We start from the raw sequence: 17,519 nt of genomic DNA, 5'->3' as shown, positions 1-17,519 counted from the left end.
GGAGACATAGGATCAGAAATAGGCTTCAATCTCTGAGCTGTAAGCAGAGAGCCTGACTCAGGGCTGGAACTCATGAACTGTGGGATCATAACCTGAGCTGAAGTCAGCTCGTAACTGACTGAGCCACCCAGGCACCCCCGAAAACTGAATGATTTCATATTTAGTGAAAACCCACATTACATTCGTATTTGTATGCTTTTATAAGAGATTTTGGGTGGAATTATACAAAACTGTTAACAGTCATTACCACTGTGTGTGGAGAGAGGAGGGATTGGTAGACTCTCACTTGTGATTTATACTGTGGTGATTTTTTTAAATGGACTATAGTGAAACTGTATTAACTTCTGTAATAAAAATTCTAGCTATAAAATAGGAAATAAAACGATTTTCAATCTTTACAAGACCTCACCTAAAAACATCAATTTTTATTGCAAAATTTAGCTTCTTGAGCTAAAATTCTGGGCTGGAAGAGCGTGTAAAGTACATGATTTCTAGGATCATCATAAAAGATACAGCATGAGAGATGAAATGGCAGAACAGCCTTTTATGGACTACGAGTTCACTTTACAGTGGTTATTGAAACTTCATAAGAGAGTAAAAGGAAAAGCCTCATGAAAATCATAGTTAGCCTTTAAGTGGGAAGATATAAAAATTTTACTCCGAATATTAATGAGAAGCTCATATTTAAGATACAAAGGAAAATATATCTTTTTCAGACTGATAAAAATATTGTCATCTTTAGATTTGAAGTGTTTTTTTTAAGTTTTTTAAACATTTATTTATTTTTGAGACAGAGAGAGAGAGAGAGAGAGAGACACAGAATCTCAAACAGGCTCCAGGCTCTGAGCTGTCAGCATAGAGCCTGACATGGGGCTCGAACCCACAGACCATGAGATCATGACCTGAGCCGAAGTCGGATGCCTAACTGACTGAGCCACCCAGGCACCCCTAGATTTGAAGTGTTTTAAAATGATTTAATTATATCCTTGCAAGATTGTTAATAAACTGAAAATGAGCTCACCTACTAATAAATAAAATGCAATTTAGACCATGGCTGTTTACATGAAATTAACAAACCTAAAGATAATTATACATATCTTTATTCAAGGTTACCTTATGATCACCTGTTATTCCTTTCTCATAATGAGCCAAAGCATTTACATAATCACCCCTGAAAAAAAAATCAGAGTGAATTTTAATACATTTAAGTATCTCATTTACATATACAAGATTTAAAAGATAATCTCTGTCACTGAGTTGCTTGCACTCAAATAAGATGTGAGTTACAACATATAAGCCATTTTTTTCAAGTGCAGTTCATTACTATTTTGCTGCTTTAAAAATAATTCATTCTTTGTGTTTTTTTAAGAAAATTATTACATACAGTGTTATATTCATTTCAGGTGTACAATGATTCAACAATTCTATACATTCTTCAATGTTCATCACGATAAGTGTACTTTTTTTATTTTTTTAAGTGTTTATTTGAGAGAGAGAGAGAGCATGCATGTGAGCAGGGGAGAGGCACAAAGGGAGAGAATCTTAAGCTGGTTCTGTGCCTGGCATGTGGAGCCCGACCTGGGGCTCGATCTCATGATCCTGGGATCATAACCTGAGCCGAAATCAAGTGTCAGACATTCAACTGACTGAACCACCCAGGCTCTTACAATAAGCATACTCTTAATCCTCCACCTATCTCCCACCTACCTTCCCTCTGGCAAGCACCAGTTTGTTCTCTATTTTTAAGAAAATGTTCTTTGGTCCTTTTCTCATTTGTTTTGTTTCTGAAATTCCACATATGAGTAAAATCACATAATATTTGTTTCTCTGACTTATTTCACTTAGGATTATACCTTCTAGATTTATTCATGTTACTGCAAATGACAAGACTGCATTATTTTTTATGGTAAACTAATATCCCACTGTGTATATATATCACATCTTCCTTATCCATTCATCTATTGATGGATACATGGGTTGCTTCCATATCTTGGCTACAGTACATAATGCTAAAGTAAGTGTACGGAGGCAGATATCTTTTTGGTCTTGCATTTTCAGTTTTTTAGGGATAAATACTGGATCATATGATAATCTATTTTTTTTCTTCCAAGATTTTGAGTTAGTTAACATATAGCATAGTATTGGTTTCAGGAGTAGAATTTAATGATTCATAACATATAACACCCAATGCTCATCACAAGTGCCCTCTTTAACACCCATCACCCATCTAGCCCATCTTCCACCCATCTCTCCTTGAGCAACCCTCAGTTTGTTCTCCATAGTTAAGAATCTCTTGTGGTTTGCCTCCCTCTTTGTTTTTATCTTAGTTTATTTTTCCTTCCCTTCCCCTATGTTCAATTGTTTTGTTTCTTAAATTCCACATGACTGAAATCCTATGGTGTTTGTTTTTCTTTGACTGACTTATTTCACTTAGCATAATACATTTTAGCTCCATCTATCTATATCATTGCAAATGGCAAGATCTCATTCTTTTTGATAGCTGGTTGTATATATATACATATATGGATACCACATCTTCTTTATCCATTCATTAGTCAATGGATATTTGGGGTCTTTCCATAATTTGACTACTGTTAATAGTGCTGCTATAAACACTGGGCTACATGTATGCCTTCAAATCAGTATTTTTGTATCCTTTGGATAAATACCTAGTAGTAAAATTGCTGGGTCATAGGGTAGTTCTATTTTTAATTTTTGGGGACCTTCCACACTGTTTTCCAGAGTGGCTGCACCAGTTTGCATTCCTACCAACAGTGTAAGAGGGTTCCTTTTTCTCCACATCCTCACCAATACTTGTTTCTTGTGCTTTTGATTGTAGCCATTCTGACAAGTGTGAGATGATATCTGATTGTGGTTTTGATTTGCACATCCCTGATTATGAGTAATATTAAGTATCTTTTCATGTTTCTGTTAGCCATCTGTATGTCTTTGAAAAAATATCTATTCATGTCTTCAGCTCATTTTTTAACTGGATTATTTGTGGGGTTTTTCTGGTGTTGAGTTATGGAAGTCCTTTATGTATTTTGGATATTAGTTCTTTATCAGATATGTCATTTGCAAATATTGTCTCCCATGTCATAGGTTGTCTTTTAGCTTTGTTGATAGTTTCCTTCACTTTGCAATGGCTTTTTATTTTTCATGTAGTCCCAGTAGTTTAATTTTGCTTTTTTTTTTGTCAAAGGAGACATACCTAGAAAAATCTTTCTATGGCTCATGTCAAAGAGATTACTCCTTATGGGATACTTTAAAAAAAATTAATTCCAGTATATAACATACAGTGTTACATTAGTTTCAGGTAGTGATTCACCAATTCTATATACCATTCAGTGCTCATCGAGTGAGTGTATTCTTAATCCCTTTCACCTATTTCACCCATGCCCCCATGTACCTCCCCTCTGGTAACCATCTATTGTTCTCTAGAATTAACATTCTGTTTTTTGTTTGTCTCTTTTCTTTCCATTTGTTTCTTAAATTCCACATATGAGTGAAGCCATATGGTATTTTTCTTTGACTTATTTTACTTAGCATTATATTAACTCCAACCATGTTGTTGTAAATGCAAGACTTCATTCTTTTTTTATGGCTGAATAACATTATATTATGTATATATACCACATCTTCCTTATCCATCTATTCATCTTATCAATGAACTCTTGGGTTGCTTCCATATTTAGCTACTGTAAATAATGCTGCAATAAACATAGGGATACATATATTTTATCGAATTAGTGTTTTCATACTCTTTGGGTAAATACCCAGAAGTGGAATTGCTGGATCATAGGGTATTTCTATTTTTAACTTTTTGAAGAAACTCTCTACTGTTTTGCACAGTGGCTGCACCAGTTTGTGTTCCCATCAACAATGCATGAGGGTTCTTTTTTCTCCATATCCTTGGCAACACTTGTTTGTTTTTAGCCATTCTGACAAGTGTGAGAAGATATCTGATTGTGGTTTTCATTTGCATTTCCCTGATGACGTGTGATGCTAAGTATCTTTTCATGCATGTGTCTGCTGGCCATCTGTATGTCTTCTTGGAGAAATGTCTGTTCATATCTTCTGAATAGTCCCCTTTTGATTATCTCCTTTAGGGCATGAAATGACAGCCATGTGACTGTAAAAATGAATGTATTTTCCAAAGGCCTGATTTTTATTTTTATTTTTATTTTTTTTAAATGTTTTATTTATTTTTAGGAGAGAGAGAGAGAGAGACAGCGTGAGCAGGGGAGGGTCAGAGAGAGAGGGAGTCCCAGACTGAAGCAGGCTCCAGGCTCTGAACTGGCAGTCGGGGCTTGAACCCACGAACCGCGAGATCATGACCCAAGCGAAAGTTGGACGCTTAACCGACTAAGCCACCCAGGAGCCCCCCAAAGGCCTGATTTTTATAAGTAGAATATCTACTGAAAGGATCAGGGTAGAAGTGAGGGAACATGCTTAGGATTACAGTACTGAGGGCCCTCGTTCTTATTGAGATAAGTATTATATATAATATAACTAATAACACTCCCATAACTGATGCTAACATGGGTCTGCATATCCAGAAGAACTAGTTATTATTTATTTTTATTATTTGGGACAGAATGAATCAGTGATTTTTGGCTAAGACTCATTTGGAGATCCATCTTCCTCTGAGAAAACATTTCCTCCAGAATAAATCAATCAGCTCTGAAAATGGTATTATTTGAGTTCCACCTGAGCTCTACCATATCCGTTTAGGCAAGTCATCCAACTCTCTAAGCCTCACCCAGTTTCCTCACGTGTTGGTGTACAGGAATTTTTTGGAAGACAAGCTGTTCTGCGGATTGAGAACTTTGTCTTGGACGGCCCAGACTGCTTGGTCAGCAAGGTGTCTAAGTGGAAATTTCTAATAGTTAGACCCAATACCGCGAGGATACTCTTGACAACAGGAACAACAGTGCCTCTATCAGAAATCTCCCAATTGGGAGATGCTAAGTTAAAATTCTGAACACTTTATTTTTATGTTATTTTAGCTTACTCATTTTATTCTTATTTTATTTTGGAATTCTCAAATCTAGCTGATTTGTCTACTCACAGCCTAGAGAACGAAATCTGCCCCACAGTTGACAGACTGGTCCTGTTTGACCTAATCAGTCTTGGATGCACATGAACAATCTTGGATTGAGTGGAGGCCCTGCGGCCTGAGGTGTCAAAATCAGAGCTGGTGGCTACTGGGATACTTGATGAGGACAAGATATACCCACTAAGTTACTGTTATTATTACAAAGGAAACTCTTGATTGTTGGGGGCTGGGGTGTGTGTCTTGATCAGGGTCCAAATAGCAGTGAAATTTGGAGATTTGGTGGCTAGAGAGGGCAAGAAGGTTTGAAAAATATCAACAACAAAGCATCGGCTTTCAACTGGCCTCAGCTCACCCAGCTGTAATGAGACAAAGTTTGAAAGTTTGCTCCAAAAGCTTTGATTCCCGGAGCACCTGGGTGGCTCAGTCAGTCAAGCATCCAACTTTGGCTCAGTTCATGATCTTGCCATTCCTGAGTTCAAGCTGTGCTGACAGCTCTGAGCCTGAAGCCTATTTCAGATTCTGTGTCTCCCTCTCTCTCTCTGCCCCTTGCCCACTCACACATGTGTACAGACACATACTCTCTCTCTCAAAAATAAAAACAACAAAAAAAATTAAAAACAAAAGCTTTGATTCCCTTCATAAAAGAGAAAATCAAAGTCTTCTGTATGGTGCAAGGGTTTACTAGGGTGCCTGTGGTCTGATATGGTGGGTCATCTCCTAAAGTAATGACCCTATTCCCTTCAGCACAGAAGTTTTGTTCTCTAAGACCCTGTCACTCTCAGGATAGAGAAGGAAGGCCAAGGCACTGGGGAACCTTGTCACTTATGGTTTGCACTAAAATTGCAATTTGTGGGGCACCTGGGTGGCTCAGTCGGTTGAGCATCCGACTTCAGCTCAGGTCATGATCTCACGGTTCATGGGTTCTAGTCCCATGTCGGGTTCTGTGCTGACAGATCAGAGCCTGGAGCCTGTCTTCAGATTCTGTGTCTCCCTCTTTCTCTGACCCTCCCTGCTCACGTTGTCTCTCTCTCAAAAATAAATAAAAGATTAAAACAAAATAAAATTGCAATTTGTCCTTTTTAACACACCAGGTTATTTTAATTTTTAATGTTTTTATGTATTTTTGAGAGAGAGATAGCATGAGCAGGGGAGGGTGAGAGAGAGAGGGAGATACAGAATCTGAAGCAGGCTCCAGGCTCTGAGCTAGCTGTCAGCAGAGCCCAATATGGGGCTCAAACCCACGAACCGTGAGATCATGACCTGAGCCAAAGTCGGACACTTAACTGACTGAGCCACCCATGAACCCCCCAAGTTATATTTTTTTAATAGTAAGATTTTGTTCTTAAGCAATCACTACACCCAACATGGTGCTCAAACCTGTGACCTCAAGATCAAGAGTCACATGCTCTCTACCAACTAAGTCAGTCAGGCACCCTTACAGAGTTACTTTTTAAGGGGCAGATATGTGATAAATTTAAATTGAAGTTGACTATGAAAAAATAAAATTTCTAAAAAGTTTGTATTTACAAAATGTAGAATTTTAAAATAAGGTATCATGGTTAGAAATGAAAGACTAATTTTTGATAGAACAATTTCTATAGCTATAATTTGGGTATCAGTATTCTCAATGAATCCAAAGTTGCATGAAAATAAAGTGGGAATATATAAAAATATTTTAAAAAAATGTTAGAACTGTATTTTATTTGTTCAAAGACCAATACTTTTCTATATTTTACTACTTTTGAAATTGGAATGTATAATAAATGTCAAAAGAAGTTATCCAGTTGTGTAGTTGTCATTGTATACATCTGTGTGAACTTAATTTGTAAATAAATTACTCATTTATTGTCTCTACAGGTATTTGCATTGGTAGCACTAAGCATGGCTGAATATAAGCTTAAAAGTGGATCTTGAATTCTTCTAAAATTACACTTTTACGTCAATGAAATAAAAACCCCCAGTCTGTCAAGTAAGACAACTAACAATTAAGACTGGCTAGCAATTACGAGCACTAGAAAACTCTAAAAATCTCTTGGAATAGATTACGGGATTTCTAGAGGTAGGAGAGATTTGGGAAGCCTATTCATGCATCATGAAGGATTACTGCCCAAGCACTGAATAATCACCTGTGAAAAGCTTCTGGCTGGACTTTCAACCCTAACTTTTATCCATATGCAATTTAATTTAAAGAAAGAAAAACTACAATTTTAAGCAAACAGAAGACGTAGACCAAATTCTGGTATTTTTCAATACAACTTGAAATTATACTGTAAATGCTTGCAGTGTTCAAAGAGGTCAAGATCATGAACAGAGGCTATGAAAATCACCCTGATTCTATGTATAACTGTATTTGGCCAAAGGCGATTCAAAACAATATTTAGGCTCTAAGTGTAGGAAAGGCTTGGACCCAAACTTAAATGTTGATGCTGAAAATGAAAGCGGATAAAGGCTTGGTACAAGATTTTATTAGTTAGAAAAAACATTTTTTTTAAGTATAATTAATATAGCTTTCCCTCATCCCCAATTAGCAATTATTAAATCAGTAAAGGGACTTCTAATTAAGGGCAGTTTGGAATTGACGATATTCAGTAGTTAGCTACTGATTGAAAAGCATAAAGATAAGGACTTACGTGAATTCAAGCTGAATAGCATATTCTTTGGATATAAATGGTATCTGGTCTGGGGCTAACCGCTTGGCCAGTTGCAGGGCACTGTCCCAGTGCTGTAAATCTCTCCTCATCTATTGGGAAGAAAAAGACCTTAATTTCAAAAAATTCTTTTACTGTTTATTTTTGAGAGAAAGACAAAGTACGAGTGGGAGAGGAGCAGAGAGAGAGAGAGAGGGAGGGAATGAGGGAGGGAGACAGACAGACACAGAATCAAAAGCAGGATCCAGGCTCTGACCTGTCAGCACAGAGCCTGATGTGGGGCTCGAACCCACAAACCATGAGATCATGACCTGAGCTGAAGTCGGACGCTCGACCTTAATTTCAAATGAACAAATTACTTTGCACAGTCACCATACAATGCCAGTTATACTAGAAATCATTAGAAAAGTTTTTTGTTTAAAAAGCAGAACTTGATCTTGGTAAGGATAATATATTATTGTAGCAGACAGCCTCAGTGAGAGCGATAGAGCTCCTAAGGGGGTAAAAATTGGTCTTGGGGAGCAAAAACATCTTACTATATAACAATGGTTTGTGGTCCTCCAAAATTCAGTCCTAATAAAATATTATTCTTTAGTATTTAATTTTTATCAATAGGCAAAAATTATATTAAAACAAAATTAACCCAATCATGATTAATTTTCTAGTTAGAGGGGAGATAATTTTAAAAATGAAAAATACTCTACTATACGAATTGATGTTATTTTCTGAGAAAATCTGAAGCTATATCACAACATAAGTAATGACAAACAAATATAAAATGTGAATGTGTCTTTCTTCCTGGCTCCTGTGATCTTTTATCTGCATCTGGCACACAATTCCAATATAAACTAATTATTAAATAATCTTTTAGAGTTCACTCCTCACTTTCTTCATGCCTTGCAAAGAATTAATAATAGCTAACATTTTTCAAGTGTTTTCTTTGCCAGGTACTAGTCAAGGGCATTCACTTATTTACTTTTCCTTATCAAGCCTTTTGCAAGGAACTTTTATTGTACTTATTTTAGAGATGCAGAAACCGAGGCAAAGAAAGGCTTAGTTCGCCAAGTTATACTGCTAGTACTTGGCAGAGCTGGGCAATAGGGCTGTGCCTCTGACCTCGTACCCAGCCTTCAAAGTGAGGTTAAAGGGACAACAGGTTAATCACCCCTCTCCACTGGGAAGTCAGTCATGACTCCAAATCCTTTACAAATCCAGTAGCACACAAGAGTCCACAGCTAAATGCAGAAGAGCTAAGGTGACATTTTCACCCTCATATCACAACTATATTTCTACTTCAGTGCCTATCAGTCCCAGTTTTGAAGTTTTCTCAGGGTGTCCCCAGTTATCACAAATGATCTTGTAAAATTATCTAAAATTTTTTAATTTAGTTCACTTAAAATTTAAAAATGAAAATTTACTGTAGGATAATTTGAAAAAGTGAAGCTGTAAAACTAACAGCAAGAATGTTTATCTTATCTTTTATCTTATCTTATCTTATCTTATCTTATCTTATCTTATCTTATCTTATCTTATCTTACGGAGAGCATGAGCAGGGAGAGGGGGAGAGGGAGAGAATATATCAAGCAGGCTCCAAGCTCAGCACAGAGCCTGACATGGGGCTCAATCCCATGACCCTGGAATGATGACCTGAGTTGAAATCAAGAGTAGGTTGTTCAACTGACTGAGCCATCCAGGCACCCATAATCGCTGTTCCATTTAACTACTTCTTCCTTGTGTTGAGCCAGGCCCTTCCTTCTGTTCTAGTCCTTCCCCTGCAATGTTCACTCTGGGAAACTAATGAGAGTACACTAGTCCTTAGTGCACCTCTTAACACACAAGAGAATCTCATAGTAAAAGATACATGTACTTCACTTTCCCCACTTGGGAAACAGAGAAAGTAATTGTCTGCGGGGACTGTTGTGAGGGTTATAAAGGAGTAAAACTATGCCAAAAGTGCCTGGCACCATGTGAGTTCTTGATATGTAGCTACTATTTTCATTTGTGTACATTTTTATGAATTTAATGGGGTGCCTAGGTGGCTCAGTCAGTCGAGCATCCGACTTCGGCTCAGGTCATGACCTCACAGTTCGTGGGTCCGAGCCCCGCATCAGGCTCTGTGCTGACAGCTCAGAGCCTGGAGTCTGCTTCAGATTCTGTATCTCCCTCTCTCTCTGCCCCTCCCCTGCTCACGCTGTCTCCCTCTCTCTCAGAAATAAAAACATTCTAAAATTTAAAAAAATTAATAATCTGCTCTCTTTGGACACAGTATTTGGTAACATTAAAATAACATGCATTTTATGGCTCCACAGAACACAGAATGAAAGTATTTTTGAAGTTAATGAATACTCAGGGGTTCTTAAAGCCAAAATGTCTAAATTCTAGGAAGGAGAAGGCATGTGGTATCTGGTGCCGAGAAATTTTAACTATACAAAAGGGGATCTCCTTAGCATGTTCTTGCCCTCCTTATTTACCACCATACCTCCAGGGCAGCAATGGGACAGCTGGATGCCAGGTACAGGTCCTGAGCCAGGTTGAAATCATTAGTAAACATGGCCAGATGTCCTGCCAGAAGATGGTAGTCTTCTATTCCCTACAAACAAAAGCAGTTTTAATGAGAAGAAATACAAGAATTTCATTTTTTTAAAGCCTTTGCGTAGTTGGAAGTGGTAACGTTCTTTTAACTTGTTGATGAGTTAGGTAGGATTAACTGCAGAAACTTAAAATGACTGAATAAATGTGATTTAAATCCTAACTGATAATTCTCATGAGATGCTGTTTACCTTTATCTGTTCCAAGGACATCACTACGCCAACATTTCTGATTGTCCGATAGACGCGGATTGCGAACTCCACTTCCATGTGATGGAGACAAGCTCTGGCCAGCTCATTCCAGGCAGCATGATCATTCAGAAGCTTGCACATTTCCCAGGCATCAGAAAACCTACCATTTGAGCACATGATTTAATCAGGGAGCTCTACTTGCCCCGTAACTGGCGATTCTCAGGTTGCATATAATTTAACGTCACATCTCAGATAAATTTTGCAAAGCATTTCTTCATCTGTAATCATCATTTCAAAGTTATCAAAAACTATGTAAACTTGTCTTCCTTTATTATACAGATAAAGGCTTTTTCTTGAACTTCTTTAATCTGACTCTACTCTGTGTAACCATCCTCCCTTACATACAACTAACTCTTTTTGTTTATTTTTGGGTTTACTTCACATATAGATGAAAATTATTTCTCTTCTCACCTAAGACCATTGACAGTACTCTACTCCTATATACTTGGAAGTTTAAAACAGAGGCTAGCAAACTATGGCCTACAGTCAGCTATCTGCTGCCGTGACCAATGTCTGAGTGGAACATGGCCACTTAGCCCATTTTTTATGGATTGTCTTGGCTTCTCTTGTGCTACAATGGTCGACTTGAGGAGATGTGACAGAGATCCCATGGCTTTTAAAGCCTGAAATGCTTACCATTTAGCCCATAACAAAAAAAGGTTGCTGACTTCTGGTTTAAAACATGACCGTAAATGCTAATTGAACTATTTGTGGGACCCCTACATTAATGAATACATTACATCTATCCATCCATCTAGTCACCTATGCATTTTCCCAGTCAATACATATTTACCGAGGACTTGTTTTGTGTCAGAAACTGTGCGTGGAACCAAGGTACAAAGATCAAGCACACAGTAACTGTCTTTTAGGCCATCATAATTGGGGAAGGTGGAAGAGACAAGTCAGTCAACAGATGACTCTGGCACAGTATGACACGGCTCACTGAGGGCCTGTAATATGTGGATTTGTGCTAAATGCTCTGCCTAAACTCTCTCCCTAGATTACCCTAACTGCCCTCTCCACTAAGGAATATTATTATTTCTTCTTTACAGATGGGGAGAAGTGAAGCTCAGAAACCTCACAAAACTAGCCTGTCACACAGCAGTGGCGGGGTGGGAGAGGGGAAGAAGTACTCTAAACCACTGTGTATACTGCCCTGAGGTAATCCACCAGAAAGGCCCCCAACCAGGCTGCCAGAGGTTAGGGGACTGCAGGGGCCGCATCCTGGAGCAGGAAAGGATGTGGAGAGTAAGGAGTTCCTGCATAGAGACATAGGAAAAGGGTGTTCCAGGAAGAGAAAGCTGTATGTGCCAAGGCAAAGAATCATGAGAAATATTGGAACCAAGCAGCCGGCAGAACACACAGTGGAGGAATGGGGACAGCTGGGACTAGCATTAAATCATCAAGTGTCCGGTACGTCATGCTGAGGTCCCTGGGGAGTAGGGATTTCTTCCTCAAGGCAATGGGAAGGATCTCTAGCAGGAGCATTGAGAGCACCAGATTCAAATTTTCAGAAGTGTGTGGATAGAGGAGACTGTCATTAGCTATCACAGAGACAGTGGTAGGAAAATGGTGACATTATATATTATTCCAAGTGAGGGTCCAAGTTAGTGGGGGAGTACGGGGGTGGGGGAGAAAAGGGTCTGGTGTGTGCATGTATGCAGGTGTAGGTGTGTGTTGGGACAGGCGCACATGTGATAAGAAATGGGGTGGGGGGAAAAGGCTGGGCAAGATGAGTTGTGTTAAACAGAGCAAGTTTGAGAAGCTTGTGGCCTCCCAACCACACAACCGGTAGGCAGTGGGAAATAGAGGTTTAAGCAGAAGGTGTGCATTTTGGAGTCAGCCCCTTATGAATGCTGTTGAAGCCACGTAAGCAGAGGAGATTCATTCAGGAAGAATACTTGGAGAAGAGAAGGTGGGGGGCTCATGGGATGCTGAGGAACAGCAACACTTAAGAGACGGTCAGAACCACAAAGGAAAGCTCAAAAGAGCCCCAAGAGATAAGAGGAAAAAGCAGATTTAAAAAGAAATCTCAAGCTAGGCAAACCCAAATTTCTTATGATGACATAAAGATACTATTGAAATAATGAGGTTTATTAGAGATTCACAATAACTGTGCTAGTTGGGTGATGAGAAACCTCTTCATTAGATAGGGCTTAGTACAACAGGACCCCCTTTAGAATTTACACACATTCTCACACCCATTATCTGAGGCTCACAACAATCCTGTAATGTAAACAAGGTAGATACTGTTATGCCCATCTCTTTCAATAGGACTTGAACTTTAAAACCACAAAAGCAAATGAGAAGCGCCAGAGAAGTGTTTGGAGCCCTACCTTTTCAGCATTAAAGTCTGTGTCAGCATCTGCCTCAGTTCATCAGGTGCCACATCTTTTAGACTGTTGAGGAACTTGTGGGTGCTAAGGTAGATGTTGTTTATTTTTCCACTCTGTGTCTGGCAGGTCAACTCTCCGTTATATAACAGCAAAGGTTTATGAGAGAAAGGAACTTTGGTGCCTCCAGCCAAAATCACCTTGGATCCTATATTTTGAAACAGACGTTTTAATGCTAAAAGCAAATACTCAGCACAAAAACCAGAAAGGAAGGTTTTAATTTCAATGGTCATGGAAATTTATTTAACAATTGTACAAAAAGGAGATTAAGTACCTTGTATCGTGTCCTTGTGAAAGACGTAGGTGTACACCTTATCATCATCATAAGCGATAAATACACCTTTATCCATTGGCCAGTTTTCCCAAAGGACACCTTTAATGGTTGGTGAAAAATCTGGAATCTCATAGGTAGCATCATTGACCTACAAAATCAGATTTACAGATTTGCCCTAGGTCTGTACCTTGTAATCACTTGCCTTGGTGGGAGTCTGTCTGCAGGCGTGGCCGGCATGGCTTTCCCAACTCATTCAACCCAACAACACGCCAACCGTGACAGGAAGGAAAGTTCCCTATCCGATTCCCGCACTAGGTCTGGCTTGCAAAAGAAAAGCCCATGGTTTATATGGCAAATCAAGGGTTTGCCCTAAAACTTGGTGAACTCAAGAAAAACTCTAAGTCTGGACATAAAGCTTCCACTTAAGGAAAAAAAAAGTTGAAGCTGCTCAAGACAACAGAAATTTAAACTACGAACGCTGGTTTTTGGAAAATTTTCAGTGCCTGGTATATAGAAAAGCTCTGCCTGGAGAACATATTAATTCATACATATTTGAAAATCAAATAAATTCCACTGGATCTGTTTTGTTTCAAAAAAACTTCTCTATAATGCATTCCAATAAATTGAAAATGTACTATTAGTGATATAAGCTACTGGCCTTGGCAGATGGGCTTATATAATATCCTAAATGTGAAACCTCCTCCCTACCCTCTTTTCCTCTCAGAATAAGAACGAAATAGAAGATTCTTACAGATAATAACCAATACTATAGAGCTGGCTGTCTAATATAGTAGCCACTGTGTAATATCCACATGCAGCTATTTGTACACTGCAATGTGTGTTGTCTGATTTGAGATGTGAGTAAGTGCAAACTATCCACTAGGTCTCAAGGAGCTAGTATGAAAAAGAGGGCAAAACATCTCAGTAATTTTTTATATTGATTACATACTGAAATTATAATACTGGGTTAAAATACTAACATGAATTTCACCTGTTTCTTTTTATCTGCTTTAAAAAAAATTACCAGTCAAAAATTTAAAATTCTATGTAGTTCTATTTCTATTAGTGCTACGTATCAGGTACTGTGTTCATTACTTACATATATGTAACCTCATTTAATTCTAACCTCCAGCCTCCCACTGTACAAGATGCCCATTTTGCAGATGGAGAAACTCAGGCACAAAGAATTTGCCTGAAGCCATATATCTGGTAAGTTGAAGCGCCAGGATTTGGACCCAGCAGGTAGTCTGGCTCTGGTCTATGCTTCTAACCATTGTGTTACACTGACCCTTGGTTTGTGCGGATGTGCACACAAGGCCACTAGACTGGTGGCAGAATTCTTTTTTAAGGGTAAACATTTGTTGAATGCTTATTACATGGCAGACACTGTACCCCAAGCTTTATGCACATCGTCCTGTTTAGTTTTTACATAACCACCGGCAGAGTAGGTTCTAGGACTACTATACCCATTTTATAAACGGTGAAACTGGGAATCCAATTAAAGTGAGAGCTCTGGAGGAAGCCACTCTAGGCTCATACCACAGATAGCATTTTCTGACTGTGTGACCTTGGACAAGTTACTTATCTTTTGTATGCCTTAGTTTTTCGCCTGTAAAATGGCCAGTAATATGAGTATTTCCCAAGGAGCCTTGATGGCTCAGTCAGTAGAGCATGCAACTCTTGACCTCAGGGCTATGAATTAGAGCCCTAAGTTGGGCATAAAGTTTACTTAAAAAAAGGAGTATATCTGGGGTTGCTATAAAGATTAAGAGATAAATGATATATGTAAGGAGCATTCTGCACAAAAATGTTATTATTACTAGTCTTAACTCCAGGTCTGTTTGTCTGTCTTTAAAGTCCATACACTTAACTACTACATTCTACTGCCTCTCTCAAGGGCAACGTATTTATGAATTTTCCGTAATATATCACAAGTCACCCTTCATGGGCTTACAGAGAGTCATGGGATACAAGGCTGTTTTATTAGGACATTAGTAAGAAAAACGTCATCTTTCCCACTTCTATTGTACAACATAAGTCATTTCCTCACCATGCACACAGTGAGGAAAAATTGCTTGAATGAATACACATACAAAGGGAGGCTGCAGGGAAATGTAAGGACTTTAAAGAGGAAAAGTGGTAGCCTGAATTGTCCCACATTTTCATGTATACACCACAGGAGCGATGTTTCTCTCAAATTCACTGAAGTTGAGTAGAAAAGTAAGCTGCATAGTAACACACCAAGACATGCTGAGTGTTCAAGTCGAATCAAACGAACAGCACTCTGGTCTGGAGTCCGGGGGCCTCGGCACAGTGTCCTTCTGTGTCCTTGGCGGAGGGGGGGAAGGCCTGCACCACAAGCCTGCCTTTCCTTCCCTGGCACGCTGGCCTTACTTGTGGAAAGATCGTCTGGTGTTATTTAAAAGAGGAATTCACTCTTTTTTTAAAAAGTTTTTTTAAATTAATTTATTTATTTCTGAGAGAGAGAGAGAGAGAGTGTGTGTGTGTGTGTGTGTGTGTGTGTGAGAGCAGGGGAGGGTCAGAGAGAGAGGGAGATACAGAATCTGAAGCAGGTCCCAGGCTCTGAGCTAGTTGTCAGCACAAAGCCCAACGCAGGACTCAGACCCACGAACCGTGAGATCATGACCTGAGCCAATCCTGAGCCGAAGCCAGACGTTTAACCAACTGAGCCACCCAGGTGCCCCTAGAGGAATTCACTAGAGGAATTCCTGTGGGCACCACACTCCCCTCAGATATCATGCCCAACCACGTAACGGTTAACCTAGCAGTGAGATCATAATTTGGATAAAAGCAAACACCCACCCATGGGTCAGATTAGGGAGAGCCTGTGCTCTCATACAGTCTTTGTGTGGATTTCGTTTTACCAGGACTTTTTTCTTAACATTTTCTTAACTGGGCTGCAAGTTAGAGCTGGAAACAGGAGTGGGAATGAGCACCAATAAGTGAGATAATTCTAGAACTTGAGGGCTTTGAGGGTGGTAAAGCAATAAAGAGGCAGAGCTTTAACGAACACCTGCTAAATGGCTACCACATACCCAATCACGGGTTTGGAAAAATCAACTCACTGAAACCTGAAACCAACTCCATGAGGAAGGCCATGTAGCCTCTTTAACAAAAATCATCAAGGAAAGGAGAACTGTAAAAGGAGACAGAAAAATGCATCAACTCTTTCTGACTGCTCTTACTCTTCAGTCTTTCCCTCTCAGCCAAACTCTGTTCTGCCTTCAGCTCCTATCAGACCCCTGACTTACGTGCCCACCCTCTGGGTGCTCTCAGCAGCAGTTTCCACCCACGGTGAACCCACATGCGAAGCAAGGCGGCTCAAACGAGTGCCCTGTTACAGAAAGGAGGTCTGTACGAGATGAATTTCCTTATCAAGTAGAAAGAATCCAAGGTTATCTTTCTATTTGTGTCATTTTTCCTCACTCACTGGCTTTGTGACTGGGAGAGGAATGGGTTGAGTAAGAACTGGCACATTAGGAATTTTGCTTAAACAATCCAAGCACTCCTGTGGAAACTTGTTCTATTTATCAAAGAAAGAAAAGAAGAGGAAAGAGAAAGATAGGCAAGAAAGAAAAGGAAAAGAGGGAGAAGGCAGGAAGTCTCAGCATCCAGTGAAGTGTACAGAGAGGGCAAAGTGGTCTTCACCGAGTGGCTACTGAGGGGGAGCACAGGCAACAGGGGAACAACTATTAAGATGTGCCTGAGAACAGCTGTAGGCTCTGTGGACTGTGACCAAGGACATACTAAATCATTAACTGGATATCAAAGGTAAATGAAAAATCCAAGTAAATGATGTAAAAACACATTTCCTTTTGCTAATCTATTCCCCAAAAAGTTAAGGATGTGTTAAAATCAGAGTAACTGATTCTAAGAAGGGTCCATCTTTTTAAAAATTATCTTATTAAAAAAATACCTCCCCTTTGTGTTCAGGATCTTTAAAGCAAGAGGAAAATCAAGTAAGGTGGGCAGAAAGGAGTACCTGCCCCTTAAACCTTATTGCACAGCTGGAGAGAAAGGTCATGTACATGAAGATATACTGTAATATCAGGTTTTTTTAAAGTGGTATAAGATATCAGGTTAAAGTGGTATAAGATATAACTATTTTCTATTAAAAAATCTTTCTGGGATGCTGAGGCATAGGAGCACATGTACCCCAATGTTCACAGCAGCACTCTCCACAATAGCTAAAACATGGAAAGAGCCTAAGTGTCCATCAACAGACGAATGGATCAAGAAGATGTGGTTTATCTATACCATGGAATACTACATGGCAATGAGAAA

The 17,519-nt window shown here is 39.2% G+C and overlaps 1 protein-coding gene across 1 annotated transcript in view; it reads right to left on the bottom strand.

Moving 5' to 3' along the window:
* WDR19 (WD repeat domain 19) overlaps positions 1-17,519 on the bottom strand; it is a 112,881-nt gene that overhangs the window by 40,689 nt on the left and 54,673 nt on the right. Inside the window, exons 16-21 of the mRNA XM_039227032.1 lie at positions 13,215-13,362; positions 12,884-13,088; positions 10,488-10,647; positions 10,187-10,297; positions 7,690-7,799; positions 1,114-1,171 (exon numbers count right to left, since the gene is read on the bottom strand). Coding sequence (XP_039082963.1) covers positions 1,114-1,171; positions 7,690-7,799; positions 10,187-10,297; positions 10,488-10,647; positions 12,884-13,088; positions 13,215-13,362 — 792 coding nt within the window. The remainder of the gene's footprint in view (positions 1-1,113; positions 1,172-7,689; positions 7,800-10,186; positions 10,298-10,487; positions 10,648-12,883; positions 13,089-13,214; positions 13,363-17,519) is intronic.

This window comes from Hyaena hyaena, unplaced genomic scaffold (genome assembly GCF_003009895.1).
Source record: "Hyaena hyaena isolate Hyena2069 unplaced genomic scaffold, ASM300989v1 scaffold_24, whole genome shotgun sequence".
NCBI classification, from domain to species: Eukaryota; Metazoa; Chordata; class Mammalia; order Carnivora; family Hyaenidae; genus Hyaena; species Hyaena hyaena.
The sequence above is the reverse complement of the archived record's forward strand: the minus strand, read 5'-3'. Positions and strand labels throughout refer to the sequence as shown.